The 23,541-nt window shown below is 45.8% G+C and overlaps 1 protein-coding gene across 1 annotated transcript in view; it reads right to left on the bottom strand.

Annotated features, from left to right (window-relative positions):
* SMC2 (structural maintenance of chromosomes 2) overlaps positions 1-23,541 on the bottom strand; it is a 92,791-nt gene that overhangs the window by 50,504 nt on the left and 18,746 nt on the right. The window contains exons 6-10 of the mRNA XM_037431662.2: positions 21,732-21,881; positions 17,572-17,761; positions 15,127-15,302; positions 13,438-13,556; positions 2,567-2,705 (exon numbers count right to left, since the gene is read on the bottom strand). Of these exons, the coding sequence (XP_037287559.2) occupies positions 2,567-2,705; positions 13,438-13,556; positions 15,127-15,302; positions 17,572-17,761; positions 21,732-21,881 (774 nt within the window). The remainder of the gene's footprint in view (positions 1-2,566; positions 2,706-13,437; positions 13,557-15,126; positions 15,303-17,571; positions 17,762-21,731; positions 21,882-23,541) is intronic.

Below are 23,541 nucleotides of genomic sequence, written 5' to 3'. Positions count from 1 at the left end.
TGGAGTCACGTGCATTTGAGGAAAGAGAGGGTGGTGGGCGCTTGACACTGTGCCCGAGTGTCGACGCTCTGGGACATGGTTCACTAGTTAAGGGGAGACACGGGTCTTAAAAGGCCAAAAATCGCGAAAAAATAGACTTTTTTGAAGTTGACAAATTTCGGAATCTGCGACTATTTTTGCACTTATTGAGGTTTCTAGCTTCTCGCGTCAATATTTCCGGCACAAAATCAATTTATAACACCCCTGTGAGATGAATCTCAGCACAACTAGACGCTAAAGTCACGCTTTTTCCACGCCGAACTGTTGTCGTTACACACGAGTTATCATGGTCATCTTGGTCTCGTTTGGAAGGATCGTTCTTCATTTTCAGTTTCCCGCCACCAGTGGCTCGCCTTGCTCATTGGCTTTTCAGCGAAATCGCGTCATTGAGAAACACCAGTGCGTGATTCTATTAGCTACTAGGGGCACGTGACAAAACCTAAGCACCCGATTGGCCAAGCAGCTTTTCTGGCGTCCGCCTCTTCATTGTGACGTGCAGGGACATGAGCCATTTTGTCATGGTGCTTCTTCTTAATTAATTAAGAAGACTTGTGCTCTAAATCCTGCTCCCACACTAGCATTCTACACAAATGCAGGTTTACATTGCAAAAAGAATTATTGTTGTGCCTACCCTAGCTGCAGAGATATTGAGGCCTCAAAATCGAACAGTCCTAAGTATACTTTTTTGAGAAAAATTGAAAAAACTGAAAACACACAGCTTCTTCAAAAAGTAACAATCATGGTGCGCACGTTTTGCAATCCTTATAAAGGTGCTCATAAATTCGTAGCAGAGCTTCTAACACAGGTGCCGGCAAATTATAAAGAAGCCTCCAAGTCGGTCCCCCCCCCCCCCCCTTTTTATGCATGTTCTGCATGTTTACCAAGAATCTGGACAATTAGAATGACATTACAAGAAAATTACCACTTCCTGGTGTGTGAAAATTTGCAGAGAGATGGGAAAATATTTGCAGAAACCAAATATGCCAATTTTAAAATATGAATTTTTTGTCACTTTTTGGTTCCAAAGACCAGTCTGCCCCCCTAAGCTACAAGCTTGGTCCGATGGTTGACGTTCTCTGGCTCTGACACTTCGCTTCGTGAACCTTTTCAGCCATTAGCCATTGTCAACCTTGTCAGCCCTTATTAGCTTTCAGAAGCCATCTACAAATTCTTCAAGGCTTCCAACGTCACATGTCTGCTCGTGTCACCCAAAGCGTTTGACTCCCCAAAGGGTGATCCTGTGTTGGCCTAGAGTGGCTTCTAACCGAGACTTATTATTATTAGAAACTGCTATTAGTTTATCCTTTCTTTTCCTTACTGTTTGCACTGTTTTTCTTTGTGCGTGTGTGTGTGTGTTTTTCATGTTTTCATAGAGTGTTGTTCCTAAACCTGCCAACAGCCTTGTCGATTGGTGGGACTGTTTGCATCCCCAACCCTACATACAACCACACATTCTCATTACAACTGCATTGTAACCTGCACTATAAGCAGTCCAAACCGTGTTCACTGCTGCCCACTCTCTTGGAAATATTTTACGTGCAGAGTGACCCACAAGTGGACCCTCCACAAATATTTTCCAGGTACACCATGACCCACCGATGGGTCACGTGCCTGTGCATGTTTCATTTGCTAAAAAAGACATGTCGCTGCTACCTTCATGGCTGGCATTTAACATGCTTGTTGAAAAGATAGAGCTACTTTTCACCTTTTTTTTTTCACATAAAACCTCTAAAAACCAGAGTGGCTCGCACCAGAAAACACATTTGTTTTCTCCGCGTTGTGCTTTGTTTTGCAGCCATGATAGGCATGATGATCTATTAATCCTGCTAATGTCATGACGTGCCTGTGCTCATGATCACACTGAAAATAGGCCAAACATTAAAAGAATGATTGGCCGTGTATCTGCGTGTCTCGCTGCAAATGTCGTCAAGAGACGATAGGCTCCTGTCTGGAGAAAGAGAATAAAATGTTTATTTGATGTTTTGCACGAGAACATGGGTGAATGGCATCCTGGAGGCATTGTGTGAGACATGAGTGCCATCTGGCAGTAATCTTGGAAAATGAAATAATCTGCAGAGTGAAGATTATTTCAGGTGGAAGCACCGTAACGTTTCAGCGAAGCGTAGCAAACACCTGCCTTTTTGTGCATTGTGTTGCATTGTCAGCGCAGCGTGATAAACACTATGATATTTATAAATGAGTATCTGCGCATCCGCTAGTATATAAAGAAACACACCATTAAACATTAATATAATCGTTGACGCTTAACATCTCAAAACCCCCATACGATTATGAGAGACGCCGTAGTGGAGGGCTACGGAAATTTCAACCGACTCTTTTAACGTGCACCTGAACCTGCAGCGCTCGAGACTGAATTCCGTGACCTGCGGCGGGCTTAGCATTCGAGCACCACCACCACTAGACCAGAGAAAGGCGAGAGGAAAGCACTCACGAGGCCATTCGACGATTGCCCAGAAAAGTGTTGCAAGGGCCCATTTCAAAAAGAAAGAACAGGCCGGCTACGCACCTTGCCTCCGGCGGCCATCTCGAGAGCACGGGTAGCGCGCTGGTCCTTCACCTTGAACAAGTCGCACACAAGGCCGTAGACTTTCCGTCGGTCAAAGTTGCGCACGGGGTCCGTGTATTGAAACGACAGGTGCTGGTTCCTGCGCGAAGCAATGCGAGAAGAGACACTGGCATGTGCAACAGAAAATTTCCCATTTAGATGTTTGACACATAGACACTGCACAACGCATTACACGTTGGGCTGGTGCGAAAATTCAATTCCTATTCGAAACGAGGCAGGGGATAAGAGTATTAGCACCTCATAATTGATTGCAAAGCAGACGTTCCGGATAGTGGGGTTCGTGCATAACCAATACATGTGCTCGATATAGTCAAATGTTTAAAAAGCAGGCTGTCCATTTGTCAAAAGATAACAAATTGATATACAAAAGCAGTTTATTTTCAGAGCTTCCTTATTCACCTGATTAACTGCATGCCATTGCTTCAGCAGGTTATAAATGTAAAGTTGTTTCTGGGCTTCTTGTTGAGGTTGTGCTAGGTCATACATGGTAGAATATGGTAGAAAGTTTGCATCAATCATACTTTGCTTCTGTAGTTTCAGCTAAAGCAAGATAAAAAGAAGAACAAGAGGGAAAAAGAAAGAAATTCGGTAATCTACAGACTTTCTTTATGGCGGGACACTGTATTTGAGAAAAAAATGCAAGATATTTGCATGTGTTTAAAATAAAATTCATAGTGTGATTGAGTTTTTGATGTCGATTTCAAAAATTCAATTACTTTTCCTCTAAACCAATTAGATTTTGAGACATACTAAAATTAAATACCTATTGTTTGCCGGTATGATGACAAGAAATATGTATTGCAGAGCTACTATTGACACATGCCCGTTTACTAATGAACATAAGCCACACAACGGTAGGAGTGCTTTTTTGATTTGATAATTTTAGCAAGGTTTCTCGCACCTTGCATTTCAGTGTTGCAGACACACCCACTTTATGCTCCAATTACTGGCAAAAATAAAATTTTTGAGGATCTCAAACATTCACACCTACCACTGTGTAAACTAAAGATACAGCTACATGTCACAACAAAAATGACAGTCCTAGCTGCTCCAGAGGCAGAGATATCTTTTAGACAAGTTTGCAACTGCAGCAAAACTTCAATCCTGAGAAATCATGCAAAAACACAAGAAGTTTATTTTGCGCAGACAGTAGCATGAAAAAGCTGTTTATTTACAATTACTTGCCAATTAAGCTTTCGCAGTAGGCACCAGGCATGTAGTCCTTCTGTGTTGTGTCACCTAAATGATGTTTTTTCAATGCCCACTGCATGTTTTCCGCAAAGGCACCTTGCGAGCTGCTGATGCGGTCGCCTTGGGCTCGTCTCAGTTCGGTGACGCCTATGTGCGATGAATCCATCGTATGATAAAGCGATGTTTTCCGGCTTGTCCAGATTGAGCTGTTGATGTTGCAGACCGAACTCGCGCACTTGCTGATCAATTTCAAGGTTGCAAGAGCAGCGAGCTGTTAGTTTCCTTTTCACGTAAGATTGCCACATTTTTGAGTGGAGGCCGCGGCGCAATATGTTCATCGTTGCGGATGCGTCGTTACAAGCACACTACTTCTTGCCAGTAGCCTCCATTTTGCGGGTGGCGAGCACGTTCACCGGAAATGGATTGATTTTCTGTTGTCTGTCTACGCGCGGCGAACTCCACCCTGACGACCGGTCACGCAGTTCACACGCAAACGAAGTTGTTTCGTGGGGGAGGGGGGGGGGAACCCGCGGCATCGGTGCGTTTAGCGATAAGACTACAGTTCCGTTCCATCATTGCAATGATTGCTATTTCTCGTAGCTTCACTTCTGCTTTTTTACTTGCCGTCCTGTAACTGTTGAGGCTCCAAAACACGGCCGCTTTCAACGACGTTGTCGACAACTGTCGGGCTCGTACGTGGGTTAGGCCTGCACTGGTGACTCGGCGACCGCAGTTGAATGCAGAGTTTGTTATCCTCGCTGTCCTGAGCCATAGCGGGGCTATTTCTAAAGTTCACAGCAAACGAACGATCACCACAACCGCTTCACAAATTAGCGTTTCATAAAACGTCTTTACTGTGGCAGGCAGTTGACAGCACCATGACAAAATGGCTCATGTCCCTGTACGTCACAATGAAGAAGCAGACACCAGAAAAACCGCTTGGCCAATCGGGTGCCTAGGTTTTGTCACTTGCCCCGAACAGCCAATAGAATCGCGTGCTGGTGCTTCTCGATGACGCATTTTTGCTGCAAAACCAATGAACAAGGCGACCCACTGGTGGCGGGAATTTGAAGATGAAGAACGACCCGTCCAAACGAGACCAAAATGACCATGATAGCTTGTGTGTAACGGCAACGGTTTGGCGTGAAAAAAGTGCGACTTTGGCGTCTATTTGTGCTCAGATTCATCTCATAGGGGTGTTAATAAATTGATTTTGTGCCAGAAATGATGACGCGAGAAGCTAGAAACTTCTCAGACAACTACAAAAATAGTTGCAGATTCCGAAAATGTCAACTTCAAACAGTCGTTTTTCTTTTTTTTTTTCCACTTTCGGCCTTTTAAAGGGGAAAGAGGCACTTAGCCATCAGGCATCTTATTATTTAAGCTAGGGTGATGAAATCTTATGAGATGGTGTATTTACACGTGCAGATGTCAAATATGAACCCAGTTTTTATGTACCTCTTACCATTTTGTTTTTAATTAGTCAATAATTAAAAGTTCTTCGATCACCTTTTCAGTAAATTGGCTGTACAGATCTTGCTGAATTAAATGTCATTGCATTCTACAATTAGCAAAGAGTGCAACAAGCAAGTTTCATAGCTCTAGCTTTCCTACAACAAAAGTTATGAAGTTTAGAAGTTCATCCTTCCATTATCAAGAAACGATAAGAATTATCAAATTCCAGTGTACTAAAGCTGAGAAGTGCTTATCAGAAGAATGAAAGGTGGCCAAAAAAGAACTGAAACTGAGAAAATGGCAAAAAACAAAGCTCTGTACATTCAAGAAATTCTACACAAACAAAAATGCTTCTCTTTGCATATAAATGCCTCAGAAAGCACCAGGGTAGTAGTCTTTGTCACACTTTTGTCGTTGCCGCCGCTTTGCTTGTTCCAGGAACCTGGAAGACGCTGAACGCTTTCGCTCGGCACTCATGATCCGATGAGAATCCTTCTCTTCTGCCCGTCGCTCGCTCATGGAGTTTTGCTCTAGCTGAAGTTCTTTGAGGATACGTGTGGAGATGTCGTTTAGGGCTGCCTGGCCATTCCCTGTGCTTTGCACGGCACGAGACCCACAGATATTGACTTCAAATGCAGCTCATTTACCCTGACTGGGTACCCTCCCAGAGCTCCACTCACAGTCAACAAGTCCACAGTTGCGGCACTCTGAAATCAGCTTCATCACAAGTCCATATTCACGCTCACCTTTTTCAATAGAAATGGTCCCACCGCATGTCCGGCATTTAGCCGTTCTTTCAAGAACCTTGTTTATCGTGGATAAGTAGACGATCCTATAGGTAGCCGCCGACGAATCAGAGTCCTCGCGCGCTGTCGCGAGCGTCCGCAGCTTGCGCTCGCTCGCCGAAGTTGCCGATAAGCTGCTGATCTCATCAGCGCTTACTTTCTGCTGTTGCACACGATCGGCGCACGTCAAAAAGGTTGTGTCTTTCTTTATGCGCTGCCCATCGCCGACGTCGTCCGAGGCGGCCGGGGAAACAGGCGGAGATTTCGGCGTTTTATCTGACGGATCGTGTCCCGTCGCCACGCCGTCCTGTACTAGGTGCGCGTCGGATATACCTGCGCCATTATTTCTTTTTGCTGTAGATTTCTTGCACTTTTTTCCAAACTTGTGAGCCGTGCGGAACTTGTGATACGGCTTCGGCATGATGAAAGGTTCAAGCCAGGTTCAAAACGTGGCCGAGAGCGTAGGCCTAACGCACTGGCCCGGTGGCTGCGGCGCGCTTCGTCGGGCTGGTTCGGCGGCGTGCCTGAATGTGCAGACTTGAGAAACACTTGCTCCAATTTCTCCCCGGCTCGCGCGGGTTCAGGAAGCCGACGAGAACAATGACATGTGAGCGAGATACACTCGCCCCTTCACGTGCGCTCTACTGCCGCACGCAGCAGACAGCTCGGGAAAATGCGGCCAAGAGCGTAGACCTACCGCACTGTCCCGGCGGCTTCGTCGAGCTTGCTCAGCGCTGCACCAGTATACCGTCGAACGTAGAGACTATACAGAGATGCTTGCTCTAATTTCTCGCTAGCTTACGTGAGGTCAAGAAGCCGACGAGTACAAAGTGACATACACTCGCCGCTTCGCGCGCGCTCCGCTGCCACACGCAGCAGACAGCTCGGGAGGCCCGGCGAATCGGAAGGCCCGGCGAATCGGAAGGCCCGGCGAATTGGAAGGCGCGATTTAGTCACGTGTGCTCACCGCACCAATAGACTCACGCGATGGGGCTTTTTTTTATGGGGATTCACGGCTGGCATACTGCGTGGACGAAAACAAGCGTGGCGGGATATGAAAGAAAAAGGGCGGCTCTTTTGAATGCGACCAAGACGGCTGCTGCAAGCATGCATAGAACGGCAACACCGCGACAGTGTAAAAGCCCGTTTTTCACGCGTCCATTGGCAGAAATTCAGCTTACAAATATCGCATAAACTACTCTCATGGCTAAATTACCAATCTAAGACGCGTGAAAATTGGCGAGACTATGCAGTGATAGTGGGAGAAAGCAAATATAGCATTTTCAAAAAATCGTATTTTTTTAGCGATTTTCAGTTTGAAAGACCCGCTTCTCCTCTTAAGACCAGTGTCCCCCCTTATATTGATATCCTGAATAAACAAAGTTCACTGCACTGAGGCAGAGTTCTAGGAACACGAAGTAGAGAAAGGAGACACCCAAACCACATTAAAACAGTCACATCTGTCACAGGTACTTAGTTATATCTGAAAATTTGTTATAAAACGTATATTGCTAACACTGCTATTATGAAGAAATTATTTTTTAGGCTTGTGCGAATAGTGAATTTTCAGTTCAAAGTGTGAATTCAAAACGAATAATGATTTTGGTCCAATGATTGTGAATCAAACTCAAACAGCATGTATATCGCATGTTATAAAGAAAAAATGGGTGTGTTTGTCATGACCTAACAAACCTGCTCAATATTTTTCTGTTCGAAACAAGGCCTGTGCAAATGCCATTTTTTTTGCATTAAAGGAAGTAGAAACGACGTTGAACGGTAGCAGGATATGACTCGCTAAAATTCTAGTAATATCCTGTAAAATATGTTACTTTTTAAAATTTGCTATACTCAGAACAAGCATATAAGCCGGTATAACAAGCTTTTAAACTAAAAGACGTGAAAAAATGTATCAATATGAGGGTAATACCGTCATTTAACCTTATAGCGAAACTTCACGGCAGCAATAATTTCTCCTGGATACGTGTTTTCACGGCTCAGCATCACTTCAACGCAGTGAAACTACGTTTACAAAAGTTACACACGAAATAATATGCGCCTGTTTAAATGCCTTCGTGGCCAAGCGCCCCTCGACAGCAGTGAAACCACCTTTGCAGGATGTAACATGTGGACCAGTATGCATTTATTCGTTTGTCTCAAATTTTTCGAAATTTTGAATAATTTAAATTTCACTCGAAGCGAATTCATATACTAAATTATTCGTTCGAATATTCGCACAGGCCTACTATTCTACATTTACTTCTTTATAACCAATAATTTGTTATGTTTCTGTTCATTACATCGAAGTTTCACTGCAATGCCCTTGTCCCTGAGGGCACAAAGAAAGTAAGAACTCTGATATAACAAAGCAAATGACAGTGTTACAGATAGATTTTTATAACAATTTTTCGAATATAATGAAAGTTATTTTTGTGGCAGGTGTGACTTTGTAATAATGAGCTTCGAGTGTATTCAGGGAAAGGTATCCGTCAAGCTGCAACGGCACGCAACGGTGCGGCAACCTCGTAGTAGAGTGGCGCAGTCAGAGTACATTATATATATATATATATATATATATATATATATATATATATATATATATATATATATATATATATATATATATAATGAGCAAATATGTTATGAACCAACCATCCTGCAAAAAATGTTTTCTTTTTTACATTGAAATATGGCATGAGGAAACATTGTTTATTTTTGTTCAAAGAGGAATAGAAGCAGCCTTAATTAGTAGCAGGATCTGACTTTCCATGGAATAAAAGTGGTAACACACTAAATGCATTAAGTTTTAAAATTTAGAACAATTTACATTCGATTTGAAGCAAATTCGGATACTGTGTGATGACGTTTGTTGAACCAAAGAAGTCGCAACGATGTCGCAACGAATAATGGCCGTACGACAAGTCTGGCAAAGGCGGCCCAGGTTCTCGTGCAATCAGAGCACGGGGTTTTTCGTTCTCTTTGGAAGGCGCATACGCGTTAGTGCGTATGCTCCACTACAACATAAACAAGGTGGTAAAAAGGGGCGACAGAGAAGCCACATCTGGGGTTAATGGCAATCGGGAAAGTGCATCGACATCCGCATGCTTGCGACCGGAACGATATACTACACGGATGTCGTATTCTTGCAATCGAAGTGCCCAACGTCCCAGGCGTCCGGACGGGTCTTTCAATGTGGACAGCCAACGTAGAGCGTGGTGGTCTGTGACCACGTCGAAAGGACGGCCGTAAAGGTACGGGCGAAACTTCGTCAAGGCCCAGATTATGGCCAAACACTCCTTCTCTGTCACTGAGTAATTCAATTCAGCCTTCTTGAGAGCGCGACTTGCATAGGCGACTACGTATTCAGCTTGGGTGCCTTTCCGTTGTGCCAAAACTGCACCAAGACCGATGCCACTTGCATCGGTGTGAATTTTTGTGCAGCAGCGGGGTCGTAGTGACAAAGAATAGGTGGTGAGGTCAGCAGACGGCGCAGCTGGCGAAATGCGTGGTCACATGCAGGTGACCATGCAGATATATCCTTGCTGTTTGAAAGCAGACTCGTGAGAGGTGCGATGATGGACGCGAAGTTGCGCACGAAGCGACGAAAGTAGGAGCAGAGACCGACGAAACTTCTTAGGGCTTTCAGTGATGTGGGCAACGGGAAGTAAGCGACAGCTCGAAGATTATCGGGATCCGGAAGAACACCGTCTCTTGTGATGATATGTCCCAAGATGGTTAGTTTTCGTGCTGCGAAGTGGCACTTTTTGGAGTTAAGTTGTAGGCCTGCAGAAGTTAGACACGTCAGAATCTCGTGGAGGTGAACAAGATGTGTCGGGAAATCAGATGAAAATACTACGATGTCGTCCAGGTAACACAAGCAAGTTTTCCACTTATGGGCACGCAAGATGATATCGATCATGCGCTCAAATGTGGCAGGTGCGTAGCAGAGCCCAAATGGCATGACTTTGAACTCATATAGGCCATCTGGCGTTACAAAGGCTGTTTTAGGGCGATCACATTCAGCCATTGACACCTGCCAATACCCAGAACGCAGATCCAAGGATGTAAAGTACTCGGTGCCTTGTAAACAGTCAAGACCATCGTCTATTCGTGGTAGCGGGTAGACATCTTGTTTCGTAATTTTGTTTAAGCGGCGATAGTCCACGCAAAACCGAACGGTGCCATCTTTTTTCTTTACCAGAACCACAGGTGATGACCAAGCGCTTTGAGAAGGCTGTATCACTCCACGTTTAAGCATGTCGTCTACTTGCTCCGTAATGACGCGGCGCTCTTTGGCGGAAACGCGGTAAGGACGCTGTCACAGAGGCGAATGTGAGCCGGTGTCAATAGTATGAGTGATAGTCGTGGTGCGGCCCAAAGCAGGTTCTTGAAAGTCGAAAGAAGAGCGAAACTTGTTAAGGAGCGCAACAAGTTGGCGGCGATGCGAGAGGAGAAGGTCTGCGTTAACAGCATTGTCGAAGGCTGACAAACTTGATGGCTCAGACGCATGAGTGATTGCGGCAATGTGACATGGCGTTTCGTCAGGAAGAATAATATCATCGATATGGTCGACAGGTTGCACATATCCCAACGTTTCACCACGAAGTAAGCCAATGGGGTAGTTGCAGTGGTTGGTAACCAGCATTACGGTTAAACCAGACGCAATTGTAAGAACGGCAAATGAAAGAACGATGCCCTTGCGTTCAGTAAAAAACGGAGATGGCGTAAACACCACCGTGGCGTCAGGTTGCGCCACACATGAAAGGCTAATAGGGACGGAAGCTTCCGGAGGCAAGGTGATGTCGTCGTCAGCGATGAGTTTGCAGAGCCGAGGAGATCAGTCGGGTGTTGGAAATTCACATGTTGGCACAAGGGACACTTCGGCACGGGAACAATCGATGATAGCTTCATGACGTGATAAGAAATCCCAACCGAGGATAAGGTCATGAGCGCAAGATAGCAGAACAAAAAACTGTACGACGTACAGAACGTCTTGGATGACGACGCGCGCCGTACACACAGCCGAGCGATGAATGTGTTGCGCGCTAGCCGTGGACAGCACCATGCCACAGAGAGATGTGGTCACTTTCTTCAGTTTCCTACAAAATTTTGCGTTCATCACAGAAACGGCGGCCCCGGTATCGATTAACGCTAATGTGGCGACTCCCTCAACATCGACATCAACAACATTTTGCGGCGAAAACGGAGGCCTTGGGAATCGTGCACAAGTTGCAGTTCTTGCCTCCGGAACTGCACTGATTAGTTTCCCTCCTCGGGAGGTGGTCGACGACGCATAAGCGATGGCGATCGGCGACGAGGGGATGGGAAACGAGCAGTCGATGGGCGGCGATCCGAGTCTGAGTGCCTCTGTTCATATGCAGGCGCGGTGGCCTGCTGCGGCGCGTAGATAGGAGTTCCGAAGTATGCGTTTGCAGGTGTGGGGCGACGGCGGCAGAAGCGTGCAATGTGGCCAGCGATGCCACAGGCGAAGCAGATAGGACGATTGTCTTGGGTGCGCCACTCATTAGATCGACGGAAAAAGCGAGGTGAGGGCCTGTAAACTGGAGGCGAGGCCGGAGAAGGTGAAGCCGATAAGGCGACTGGATGCGGTGGGGGCCGCGCTACCACAGCTGCGTAGCTGAGAGGTGAAGGTGGTGCGTAGCCGACAGCTGAGGGATTAGGTGCTACTGAAGTGCATGGGTAAGGGGCCTGCACTGTAGGAAGGACATCGCGAATTTCAGTGCGTATGGCCTGCTGCAGTGTCGAAGGCAGGCTCGAGGTGGGCGCGTCGCTATGCGGCAGCAAGGAAAGCTGTCGGGCGACTTCCTCCCTGATGAAGTCTTTGATCTGGTTGGACAGACTTTCTTGGTGCACGTTGGCATTTGCGAGTGCGACGGCCGAGATCGAATCCGGTGGTGGGACACTTTGTCGGGCGATAGAACGCTGACGGAGCAATTCGTCAAAGCTCTGACAGAGGCTTACAAGGATTGCCACCGTGGTCGGGCTTTTCGCTAGCAACATCTGGAATGCGCCATCCTCGATGCCCTTGAGAATCTGCCGAATTTTCTCTTCTTCAGGCATAGATGGATTCACATGCCTGCAGAGGTCGAGCACGTCCTCTATGTAACTAGTAAACGTCTCGCCAGGCTGCTGGGCTCGGTGGCGCAGGCACTGGTCAGCGCGGAGCTTGCGGACTTCTGGTCGGCCGAACGCTTCAGTCACGAGTGTCTTAAAGGAGGACCAGTTGGCGATGGCAGTTTCGCGGTTGGTAAACTAAAGCTTAGCTACGTCTGCCAAGTAAAAGACAACGTAGGCGAGCTTAGAGTTGTTGTCCCATTTGTTGCTGGCGCTTACACGTTCGTACAAGGAGAGCTAGTCTTCGACGTCTTGCTCACCCCTGCCGCTGAAGATTGGTGGGTCCCGTTGGCGAGTAGCGCCGGGGCAGGTAGACGAGACAGCCGGTGGTGCTGGCTGGGCTGGGATGGGCTGGTTTGCGACTGCGTCAGTCATGTTTCGCGGTGGTCTCTCGGGCAACTTGCGAGAGCGGAGCTCCAGGTCTGCTTGGGGATCTCAGCAGCCTCCACCGAATGTGATGACGTTTATTGAACGAGAGAAGTTGCAACGATGTCGCAACGAAAAATGGCCGTACGACAAGTCTGGCAAAGGCGGCCCAGGTTCTCATGCAATCAGAGCACGGGGTTTTTCGTTCTCTTTGGAAGGCGCATCCGCGCTAGTGCGTATGCTCCACTACAACATAAACAAGGTGGTAAAAAGGGGCGACAGAGAAGCCACATCTGGGGTTAATGGGGATCGCGAAAGTGCATCGGCATCCGCATGCTTGCGACCGGAACGATATACTACACGGATGACGTATTCTTGCAATCGAAGTGCCCAACGTCCCAGGCGTCCGGACGGGTCTTTCAATGTGGACAGCCAACGTAGAGCGTGGTGGTCTGTGACCACGTCGAAAGGACGGCCGTAAAGGTACGGGCGAAACTTCGTCAAGGCCCAGATTATGGCCGAACACTCCTTCTCTGTCACGGAGTAATTCAATTCAGCCTTCTTGAGAGCGCGACTTGCATAGGCGACTACGTATTCGGCTTGGGTGCCTTTTCGGTGTGCCAAAACTGCACCAAGACCGATGCCACTTGCATCGGTGTGAATTTCTGTGCGTATGCTCCACTACAACTGTAATATTCGTTCGCACATTTTAAAGCGCTAGAATACACCCACATGGCCAATGCCTTGTCCGTGAATTGTCTAAGGATGACAGACCGACGGCGCCACGTCACTGTCGAGAAACCCAAGCGAACACAGTTTTGTGTCCCGAATAAGTATTGCTCCGCACATTTGGGAGAAACAAACCCAGGCAAAGATGCTCACCTTGCCTCGAAGATGTCCACATTCTGTCGCAAGCCATGAATATCTCGCTGCAGCTGCTGCTTCTGGCTCAGGAGGTTCTCCTCGCGACCTTCTTCGAAGTTGAGCTTGCTCAGCTGGGCCTATGAAGTCAGAAGTAGGCAAGCATTAAGTTCAGAACTGTTACATACACAAGCCAATAAAGTGAACTTGATGTTCCAAATCTGTCTGCTCCAGTAGAGAGGTCCAGGGGTGCAACAGCCAAAAAAGAACCTGGAGCAATTTTCCGAGAAGCAAAATGTTACTTTTAGAGCACTGAAATCTAAATTTGAAGCATGTTACGAAAAAAAATATTAAATTTTTCATCACAAAAAACCACATTTAGAGCAGTGTAAATAAGAAGGCTTACATTTAGAAAAAAATATATCTACAAAACATTAAACTCACTCAAATCAGGCATAGTGAAGATGGGCACTGCTATATCATTGAAGTAGCATTCTGAATTACCCCACTCGGCAAACAACGAAGTCCACATTAACTTTTGCTGTGCCCATCGAATCCTTTGATCTGTCAAGCTGGCGACCTTGAAATTCGGAAGATTCGTAAAACCCAAAAGTGAGTGGGGTGGCACTAAAGAAAAAAAAAAAAAAAATAGCACGCAAGTTTTTTTTTTTAGAGTAGTAGAAATGTCATTTACTGCTCCAAATGATTACTAATAACCATTTTAGACGCCAGTGATCATACTGTTACTCACAATTATACGCCCCATACATGCATGAGTAATTAAAGAAAATTTACTGTGTCCCGTGAATAGCGCTAACAACCCCTTCAAAATCATAATACACTTTACCGCGGGACACTAGTGTACTGCGGCGAACGCCATATAGTTTTGTGTGATGACTTGCTTGGCGGTGCCTCCCTGGTCAACTTCTTCTAAGACTTTCAACTTTCGTCGCCAGGTCAAGAATTCGGTAGCGGCCGAGAGTTGCCATTACCAAATGTCGCCACCACAGCATTCAAAACCAGCTGTACAAACACGTGCGAAATAAACCAACGGAGCGTTGGTGGACTGGTTGGTTTATCATGCTATGCATGAACCGTGCAGCTGGATGCGGACGGAGCAGAACACGCAAACATCCCCACAGCACTGTGTGTGTGTGCGTTTGAGCACTTTTTTTTGCCAGCGTCCAATCGCACTGTTCAAACTTCAACCAGACATTAACCCAGGGCGCGGCTGAAGCACTGGGCACATCTCAAAGAAAGACCTAGTTAGTCGATGCGACCAATGCGATGCCCAGGCTTTGCCTAAACAAGATGGCCGCTTCGTGAACCGTGGTGCTGCGGGCAGTGGCGATGGCATCAACAGCCCGGTCCGACAGCAGCTTTGGCGGTCCTGGCACCTATGAAATTTCTCATTTTATTGAGAAATTACGCTTACCTCGAGGCTATTGACTGCAAAATAACTTCTAATTAACAGGCTTTTCACTTCGAATTATCGAGCATTGTTTCCTATAGGCATGCATGCAAAGTTGAGGGGACCACTAGTTGACTTCTAATTCACTGTAAATTCTAATCAAGCGACTTCAAATTGTCAGGAGTTGACTGTGCAAGGTCTAGACTTGCTTCTGCAGCAGTAATTCCCACAATTCCACTGCCCGAAAGTACCGCTCAAGTCCACTGCAGAATTTCACGAGCATGAATCGGAGCCCCTACCCGAATCGCATTCAGCTCTTTCTCGATCCCGCGGTTGGCCGCCTCGTCCTTCTGGTAGCTGGCCTCGGTCTTCTTGCACTCGGCCTGCTTCTTCTTGGCCTCTTCCTGCGAATGCTTGAGGCGCATCTCCGCCTGGCGGCTCTCGGTCTCGGCTTCCGCGATGTCGCTCTTCGCAGCTGCACAGCGAAGGTTGGACAATGCACCAGCGTGAAAAACGCACCAGGTTGCACTCCTTGTGCAACGAATCAAAGGCCAGATCTAAAGGCACACGAATGGCTGATTCTGAGATCCTATAGAATACGAATTAAAGAGCGACAGAAGCGAATCAAATATTCAGAGCTTTGAATAACCCTTAACACATTTAACTAAGGTTACTGTATTTGCAGCAAAAGCATGCATAAGGCCCAAAAATGCGAGGTCACAAATTTCAGATGCAGCTACCGTGAAATACTCAGCAAGCACGCCTACCCAGGCAAGCAAGGTATATTAGTTATAAAGGTATATTCCTAACACTATATCTATCGCAAAACTATTTGCCATTTACTCCCTTATAACCGGTATTTCGTTATATTGAGCTTTGAGCGGACTACGAAATGTGCTGCATCTTGTCGTATGCTCACATATCCATGTGCCTACCCGCTGTGGTCTTGATCTAGAGGGTGGCAGTATAGAAATATATAGCTACCAATCGGTTCTGTGAAATACTGCAAGGTGGTGGAATTCTGCAGAACCTTTTCATAATTGTTTCACCCCCTTGCGGAATTCTACAGAAGACATTCGCAATATTCTGTGTCCATTTGCTTCGAGCAGACCAATTCACCTTCATGCTGCAATTTGCTGGCATCCTGGTTAGGTCAATTTATACAGTGACCACCCCAAAGGCGCTGGTCCCCTGTTCAATCTCTGAACCAGCACAAATTTTTTGGCAACTAGGAAAGTATCAAAAAAATTCATAGAATTTTTTTTTTAATCTGATTCAACAAATAGTTGTTCGTCAATTTGTCTTACACCTCATGAAAAATACTTGAACCTCATTATAACGAGTTGCATCTTACATAAAAATAAGTTTGTTATATCAGAAATTTGTCATATAGGTATATTCTCAACACTATCTATCGCAAGACTATTCTTCCTTTACTTTGTAACTTATTTATTAATTTACCACAATACCTTCAGGACCCAAAGGCATTACAGAAGGGAGTTGGTAAGAGCATATACAGTAATAAGTTACCATTATAATATAACAGACATTTCATAATATCTAGGTTAGTTATATTGAGGTTTGTGTATACTGTCAGCGACAAATGAAACATTACGACAAATGAAGCAAGCATTAGCTACTGTCTAGTGAGCCCCATTCAGTCATCACTGCGGGCATGCACAGTGCTGCCAAACAGAGCTGACGCGCGAATATCAGTGGTTATGACTGGATGGAGCGCACTACCGTATTTAATCGCGTAATCCTCGCACTCGCATAATTCTCGCACCCCCCACATCGCCCAACAATAATACGATTTCTTTTTTCCTCGAGTAATTATCCCACCCCTGAAACTGCCACAATAATGTCGTGCGCTCGTTCCAGCCACTAATGGTGATGATGATTTGAGGCTGATCCCTTTGTATAATGATAGCGCGTGCCATCTCTCAACCATCAAGCGTACTATTACACAGAGATTCAATCCAATCCAAGCCAAGCCGAAGTGGCCAGTGCGCGTTTGGCATGTTGTGTCGGTAACCTTGTCAGGTTATGAGGCGATACTCAAGCTACACGGCTGCTTTCAAGTTGCAAGTGATAGACCATGCACTAAACAACTGCAACAGGGCTGCCGGTAGGCCCTTCGGAGTCTACGAGTTTTGTGTTCGCTACTGGTGACGGCAGCTCAAAGCCACCCAGACGCGTTGGGCCTGCCGTGTGCATAAAACTGGGATTGATGGTAAACTTTATTTCTTCAGAAGGAAACTGCGGACGATTCTCTTAAAAAGCCATCAGCATAATATTGGCGTCCTACGCTTACCTTTTGAGGGCTCCTGTTGAGCGACGAACGCTATTGCTACGCCCGCAACGTCCACAAGCTTTGCATAATCTCGACTATTAGCTTCCACTTTTTGTGTCTCAAATAAAACTTGACTTGTGTTGAACCTCTGCTTTTATTGTTGAGGTAAGTTTTAATTAATATTTCTTAAAGCTTGCTATTAGTTGCTGGTGTGAGAATCCCGATTTGCAGCCACTTCGTTTTCTTTTTTGCTCTGTACGTTTTCGTGGAAAGTTTTTCCCGCGTAATTCACGCACCCCCCAACTTTGCATCGATTTTCCGGCAAAAAAAAGTACGAGGATTATGCGAGTAAATACGGTATACGATGTCTAATACTTGCCACTGTTCGCATTTCATTTGATGCCGACTGTACATCTACAATCCTGTCACATGTGCATACAATGCCACATACCCCTCAGCTGTTCAGTAAGTGTGGCCTCCTCTCCATCGGCATTGCTCGCGAGGCCAGCGCTGACCGCCTGGAAGTGCTTGTGGGCCGCGGCCACGGCTTCTGCGTCCTTCTCGCTCTCCTCGGCCAGCTGGACGAGCGCGTCTTGCAACTTCTGCACCTGCTTCTCCTTGCTCACAATGGCAGCCCCGTCCTGGTAGCGAGGAAGCAGAGCGAGGACATGCACTCATTATAACAAAGTCACATCTGCCATAAAAATAACTTCGTTACATCCAAAATTTTGTTGTGATTGATTATTTGTAACACTGCATCTAAGGCAAGGATATTTGTCACTTCGTTATAACCGATTATTCGTTATATCCAAATTCGTTATATCGAGGTTTGAGTGCATGTTTCAGCACTCCATTGTGAATGCACAACGCAAGGACTAGGAGGCACCACTGACAAGAGCATGAGCACTGAGCTGGTTGGTTTCTAGGAGAACACCTAATCATGTACACTCAAACCCCATTATAACAAAGTTGCATACTGCCCGAAAATGAGTTATATCGAAACACTCGTTATAAAGCAATACTCCTAACACTACCTATTCTTCATTTACGTAGTCATAACCGATATTTCATGGTATCGGGGTTCGTTGTATTGAGGTTTGAAAGTATATGTGAATTACTTCAGGTGTTGGCCAGCAGTGAGCAAGGAAGACCCAGGAACTAGAAATAGACACCACCAAAAAAAAAATAATAACATCACGCCTTCATGAAACATCCGATGAAACCGGCTAAGAAACACGCCGGTTGCAGAAGCTTAATCAGTTGCAGCAATGAACATTTTCAGAGCCAGCGAACTCTTTGAATGGCAGGAAGTTAAACTTGCTGGTAAAGATTCCCCTTCAGATAGTGCAGGCGTGCAAACACGGACACGAGAACACAAACAGCATTACTGTTAGTAGACAAAGACTCTCATAAGAACAAGCAAACAGTAAAAATAAAAGCTGTGAATTCAGTCTAACACTCTTTCTATTGATTGGAAACGTGCATCCAACTTTTGTACCTCCACGCAGCCAACACACCGATGCTTGGCTAGCTATTGATGTAAAATGCTATAATAGAGAGTATCAGTAAAGGCGATCCAAGTGTTTGGGCAAGCCTAACTGTAAAATGAGCTCATCAAAAAAGAAAGAAGAAATACAGTTAAAATAAAACACAACTGAAGGTTATGTACATCTATCACTTCCATACTGACAACTTCCAGTAACTTCAGTGCAGTGCCCCGCCGCGGTGGTCTAGTGGCTAAGGTACTCGGCTGCTGACCCGCAGGTCGCGGGTTCGATTCCCGGCTGCGGCGGCTGCATTTCCGATGGAGGCGGAAATGTTGTAGGCCGTGTACTCAGATTTGGGTGCACGTTAAAGAACCCCAGGTGGTCAAAATTTCCGGAGCCCTCCACTACGGCGACTCTCATAATCAAATGGTGGTTTTGGGACGTTAAACCCCACAAATCAATTAACTTCAGTGCAGTCTTTTTTGTTTTCAGTCCGGAAAAAACTGTTACCACTCCACATCTGTGCACGTCTTGAATGCTTTTATTACACTGTACATAACTTACCACAGCACATATTCTCGAAGTTTCAAACTTCCCTCATTTCTCGAGTCTCTTACTTCTTCACTAGCCATGCACGACTATAATGTGTCGACTATATATAGTGTCGAGATTCTGCTATTCTGCTGCGAGTGCCGACTGCGAAGGCGCTTGCAGAGGCAGAACTGTGCTGTCAGCTGTCGCCAGCCGAGAATCCGACACATCGAGTGCGGTTGGAGGCACAAATGCACTGAGTGTTTCCGTAACCGTGGGACTCTGTACGTGCTCCTAATCAGTGCTGTCGAGCGCGACGCCAAGGGTATCCGAGAACGCCGGACCCAGCACTTCGATTCTTTACGCCTCAACATATACTACAAATGACACCGAAAGAAAATGTAGGCGAGACGAAAAAAGAAAAGAGTGCGACAAGACACTTACAGCCATACCGCTGAAGCTTTGTGAAGAAAACAGAAGTGTCGAACTTTCCACATGCCTTTTTCAGGATGGAGTTCCTTGCTAGTTGTGGTGCCGGGGAAACTCAAAGACTGCTCATCAAATTTGGGTGCAATTTTTTTTAATTTCCTTTTTGAATGACTTTGCCAGTGTGTAACGAACTCCATTTTTTAAAATTGATGTCATTAATTTATAATAAACAACTAAGCTTTGATGAATCTGGTAATTACTAGCTACGTCAAATTCAAAGTTGCATAACACTGTAATTACTCGAATCTAACGCGCACCTTTTTTCCGGTTAAGCGAACTCATAAACCGCATGCGCGTTAGAATCGAGTACGAAAAAAAAAATGAATACGGTCATTCTATTGCCATCGGCATATCCAAAATGGCCTATGTGTTTCCATTGTGCGGCACTTCGTACGTGTTCTGAGGAGTTCGTCATCTTGTAGTGCATTAGCAAAGGCCCTGCGCCGTGTCGCCTGTAGGCAGACAGAAATTAGGTGCCTTCTTTCTTTTCCTCACGAACCAGCAGTCAGTCTGCATTAGCATCGACGGCATGGAAGGGTTGACTACAAAAACTCGAGTGCACCACGATGCCGCTTTTAAAAGGAAAGTCATCGCGTGTGCAGAAACGGACGGAAGTCGGGCTGCATCGCGGTCGTTCGTAGTTCCCGAAACGTGCGTGCGGGACTGGCGGAAACAAAAGCAGAAGATTGTCGACAGCAAAGCTTCACGCAAATGCTTCAGTGGACCACAGCAGGGTCGGTTTCCGCAAATTAAAGAGCTGCTCGGCAAGTATGTGCTTGAGCAGCGAGGGGCACAGAGGCCCCTGACGACAGAACTGCTCCAAGTGCGGAGTATGCAATTAGCCTTAGAAAAAGGTCTAATGTGGAGCCAGTTTAAAGCGACCAACAGGTGCTGGCTAACTAACTTTATGAAGAGAAAAGGCTTTTCCCTCCGAAGGGGAACATGCATATGCGAAAAGTTTTAAGGAGGAGTACGATGAAAAGCTTCACAGTTTTCAGAGGTTCGTCCTAAACTTGCGGCGCAACAACGGCTACCTGCTTGGGCAAATCGGGAATGCCGATCAGACGCCTCTTTACTTCGACATGCCTGGCACCACAACCGTCGAGAAGAAGGGGGCGAAGCAAGTTCGCATGCTGACATCGGTTCACGGTAAAACTACAGTGACGGCAATGCTCTGTTACACGTCAAATGGGCACAAGCTTCCCCCGTACCTCATATTTAAATGAAAGACGCTCCCGAAAGGAGTAGTTTTTTCGAGTGGTGTGATCGAACGGGCCAGTGAGAAAAATGGGTGCGTGTTGCAATCGATGTTTTACTTTTTTTCTTTTGTCATGGAAATCGGGTGCGCGTTACAATCGAGGGCGTGGTAGAATCGAGTAAATACAGTATTATTGGGAAGGAGAATTGAAAAAATGGCTATGCAGTACACTACGATATCTATAAAAAAATTACCACAATAAATTTCAGCTTTTTACTATGTCCTGAGATTTCTCATGACTATTCCTCAAGCACCCATGCGAACAACCTAGTTAAACCTGAATAACTATGAAACGAAAAAACAGAGCTTCATGAAACTTTGCAGCTCCTCTAGATTTAGTGTAGTTAAAATGCCAGTAAGTTCATTCAGATAACTTAAAAATAAAAAAGTTCGGTCTCCAGGGCAGCCTCCCCTCTTCAAGGATAGTGGCAATCATGATTTGAGAATGCTTGCTGAATGCGTTCCACTCCATTCTTATAGTTATTTCAATCTTGTGGTTCGGCTCCGTGGTTACTACCTGCCCTGCGTAGATGCACTCCTTTACAACTTTAAGTACACTGCTACCTGTCTCAAAGTGCTGTTCTCTTCAGAAGTTGTTGTAGATTATATTCTGCAGAATAATTTCTGCAGACCTACCTTTCTGCTCTCTTTGTCCGATTCAGTAATCATGAATTGCAATTCGTACCCCGAGTTACTCATCAATGCAATGTCATCGGAAAAGCGCAGGTTACTGAGGTACTCGTATCCCTAACTCTTCCAATGCTAGGCCTCTGAAAGCCTGCTGAGAGCAAGTGGCAAAGCACGTGGTATGCTTGCAAATACCACGCATCAAATCAAGCGACATACCTCGTCAATGCTCTTCTGGAGACCAGCGCGTGTCTTGTGTTGCAGCTTGATGTGTGCCTTGCTGTGATCCACGTCGGAGCTTGCCTTGGTCTCCTTGAGCTGGCATTCCTTGAGGTTGCGCTCGAGGGTCTCCAGCTTGTCACCCGTCTCCTGCGATTACAAGCATGCCCGTTACGTCACGACGCACAACCAGCGACAGCACCGAAAACACCGGTTTTCGCCCAATGTCGTTTCAATAGAACCATGGAAGTGGGTCATGCACCACATTTGTTTAAATGGCTTGAAATGTAGTGTGCACATCTGTAGAGGCTTCGTAAGCAGATAATTAGGGGTCATTGTGCGGCGCATTGCCGAGGAGGATCCCTTTGCTGGAGACACTGCCACGTTTGACAATCATTCGACGTGCCACGTTTTAAGACCTACAGCAAGGAAATTACTTTTCTTTGCTCGAAACAAATGTCGTAAAGCTCAGTATTTTACCATCATTAATTAGGAATAATCTGAAGAAGTGGCCGTGTCCTCTCATCATGGAAAGCATTAACTCTCGTTGAAATCATATTTGGCAACAATTTGGTTGATTCAGATGATCCTCTGATGTGCCAAAGATGAAGCACCGCAAAGGTGCGACACAAATAAGCGAAAACTGCGTTCACGGACTACTAATATGACCACAGACGTTCAGAGTGGGCATCGCCACCCTTCAAGACCTCACAATGATCACATTATTTGCAACGAAGGATTGTCAAGTTTTTTATTTTATTTGTGGTCTTGAGCCACAGTAACATTTTGAACAAAGTCAGAAATTGTGGCTTTTACGCTGTTATTATGCAAAATCAGCACTGGATTAATCCATTCATCCCGAAAATGAAAACTTACTGATGTAATAGACTTGTTCACTTTTTTCTTGATAGTCTTAATAAGTCAGCATTCAGTCGACTCGGACATCTTTTCTAGTTCCGCGAAATTTGTATCGACGCGCTTTTAGTGCACGACCAAAAACAAACTGGGCATGCGTTTTGATCAAGGCATCTGTGAATATTCAAGCCCTTCGAATATCCAAACAAATATTGCCGTATATGATTTTGCTTCGATTCGAACTTAGGGTATTGGAAATGTTGAAGCATTCAAAATGAACGAACAGGTGTTTTAGCCCCTTGAAAAGGTGGTTTCACTGCAGTGAAGGGGTGCTATACCATGAATATGCCTGTCCAGAAAAAATTCACGCTGCCCGGAAGCTTTACTTTAAAGGGACACTAAAGTCAAATAACAATTTACGTCAGAGTGAAAGCTCAATGTATGACAACATCTAAAACGACAATATTATCAATAAAAGTGCCTCACTTCCCGAGAAATCAAAGTAAATGCACAAGAACGCATACGCCACAGTAGGGCATTCTCGGAATGATCCCGATGACATCAGACGGACCGCCTACAATTAATCACTAGTAATAGATCTAGCTGCACTAAATAAAGAACCTTTCGTGCATCAAGAGGCGCAATAAAATGCTGCATGTTCGTTTCTGTTTGATTCATGGAAAAAAGAACCGCCAGACGTTACTATGGGGAATGGCGCGAGTGGTTCAAAAACTCAATTTTCGCGCAGTTACACTGGGCAGGTGGTGCCATCTAGCGGGGCCCAGTTGAACCAAAAAACGTCTGCAATCTTGGAGCCAATGGCGGGAAATTAATCAATGGCCATTGTTGCTGCTTTGGCTCCCGCCACTTTGGGTCTGCTGCCACTAGCCCGGTAAAGTCGGAAAACTTTGTGCATGGCAACAGTGACATTAGACGGTCCAGTCAGTCCGCTTCT

This window comes from Rhipicephalus microplus, chromosome 10 (assembly GCF_043290135.1).
Source record: "Rhipicephalus microplus isolate Deutch F79 chromosome 10, USDA_Rmic, whole genome shotgun sequence".
Lineage (NCBI taxonomy): Eukaryota > Metazoa > Arthropoda > Arachnida > Ixodida > Ixodidae > Rhipicephalus > Rhipicephalus microplus.
This window is presented reverse-complemented; position numbering and strand designations above follow the sequence as displayed.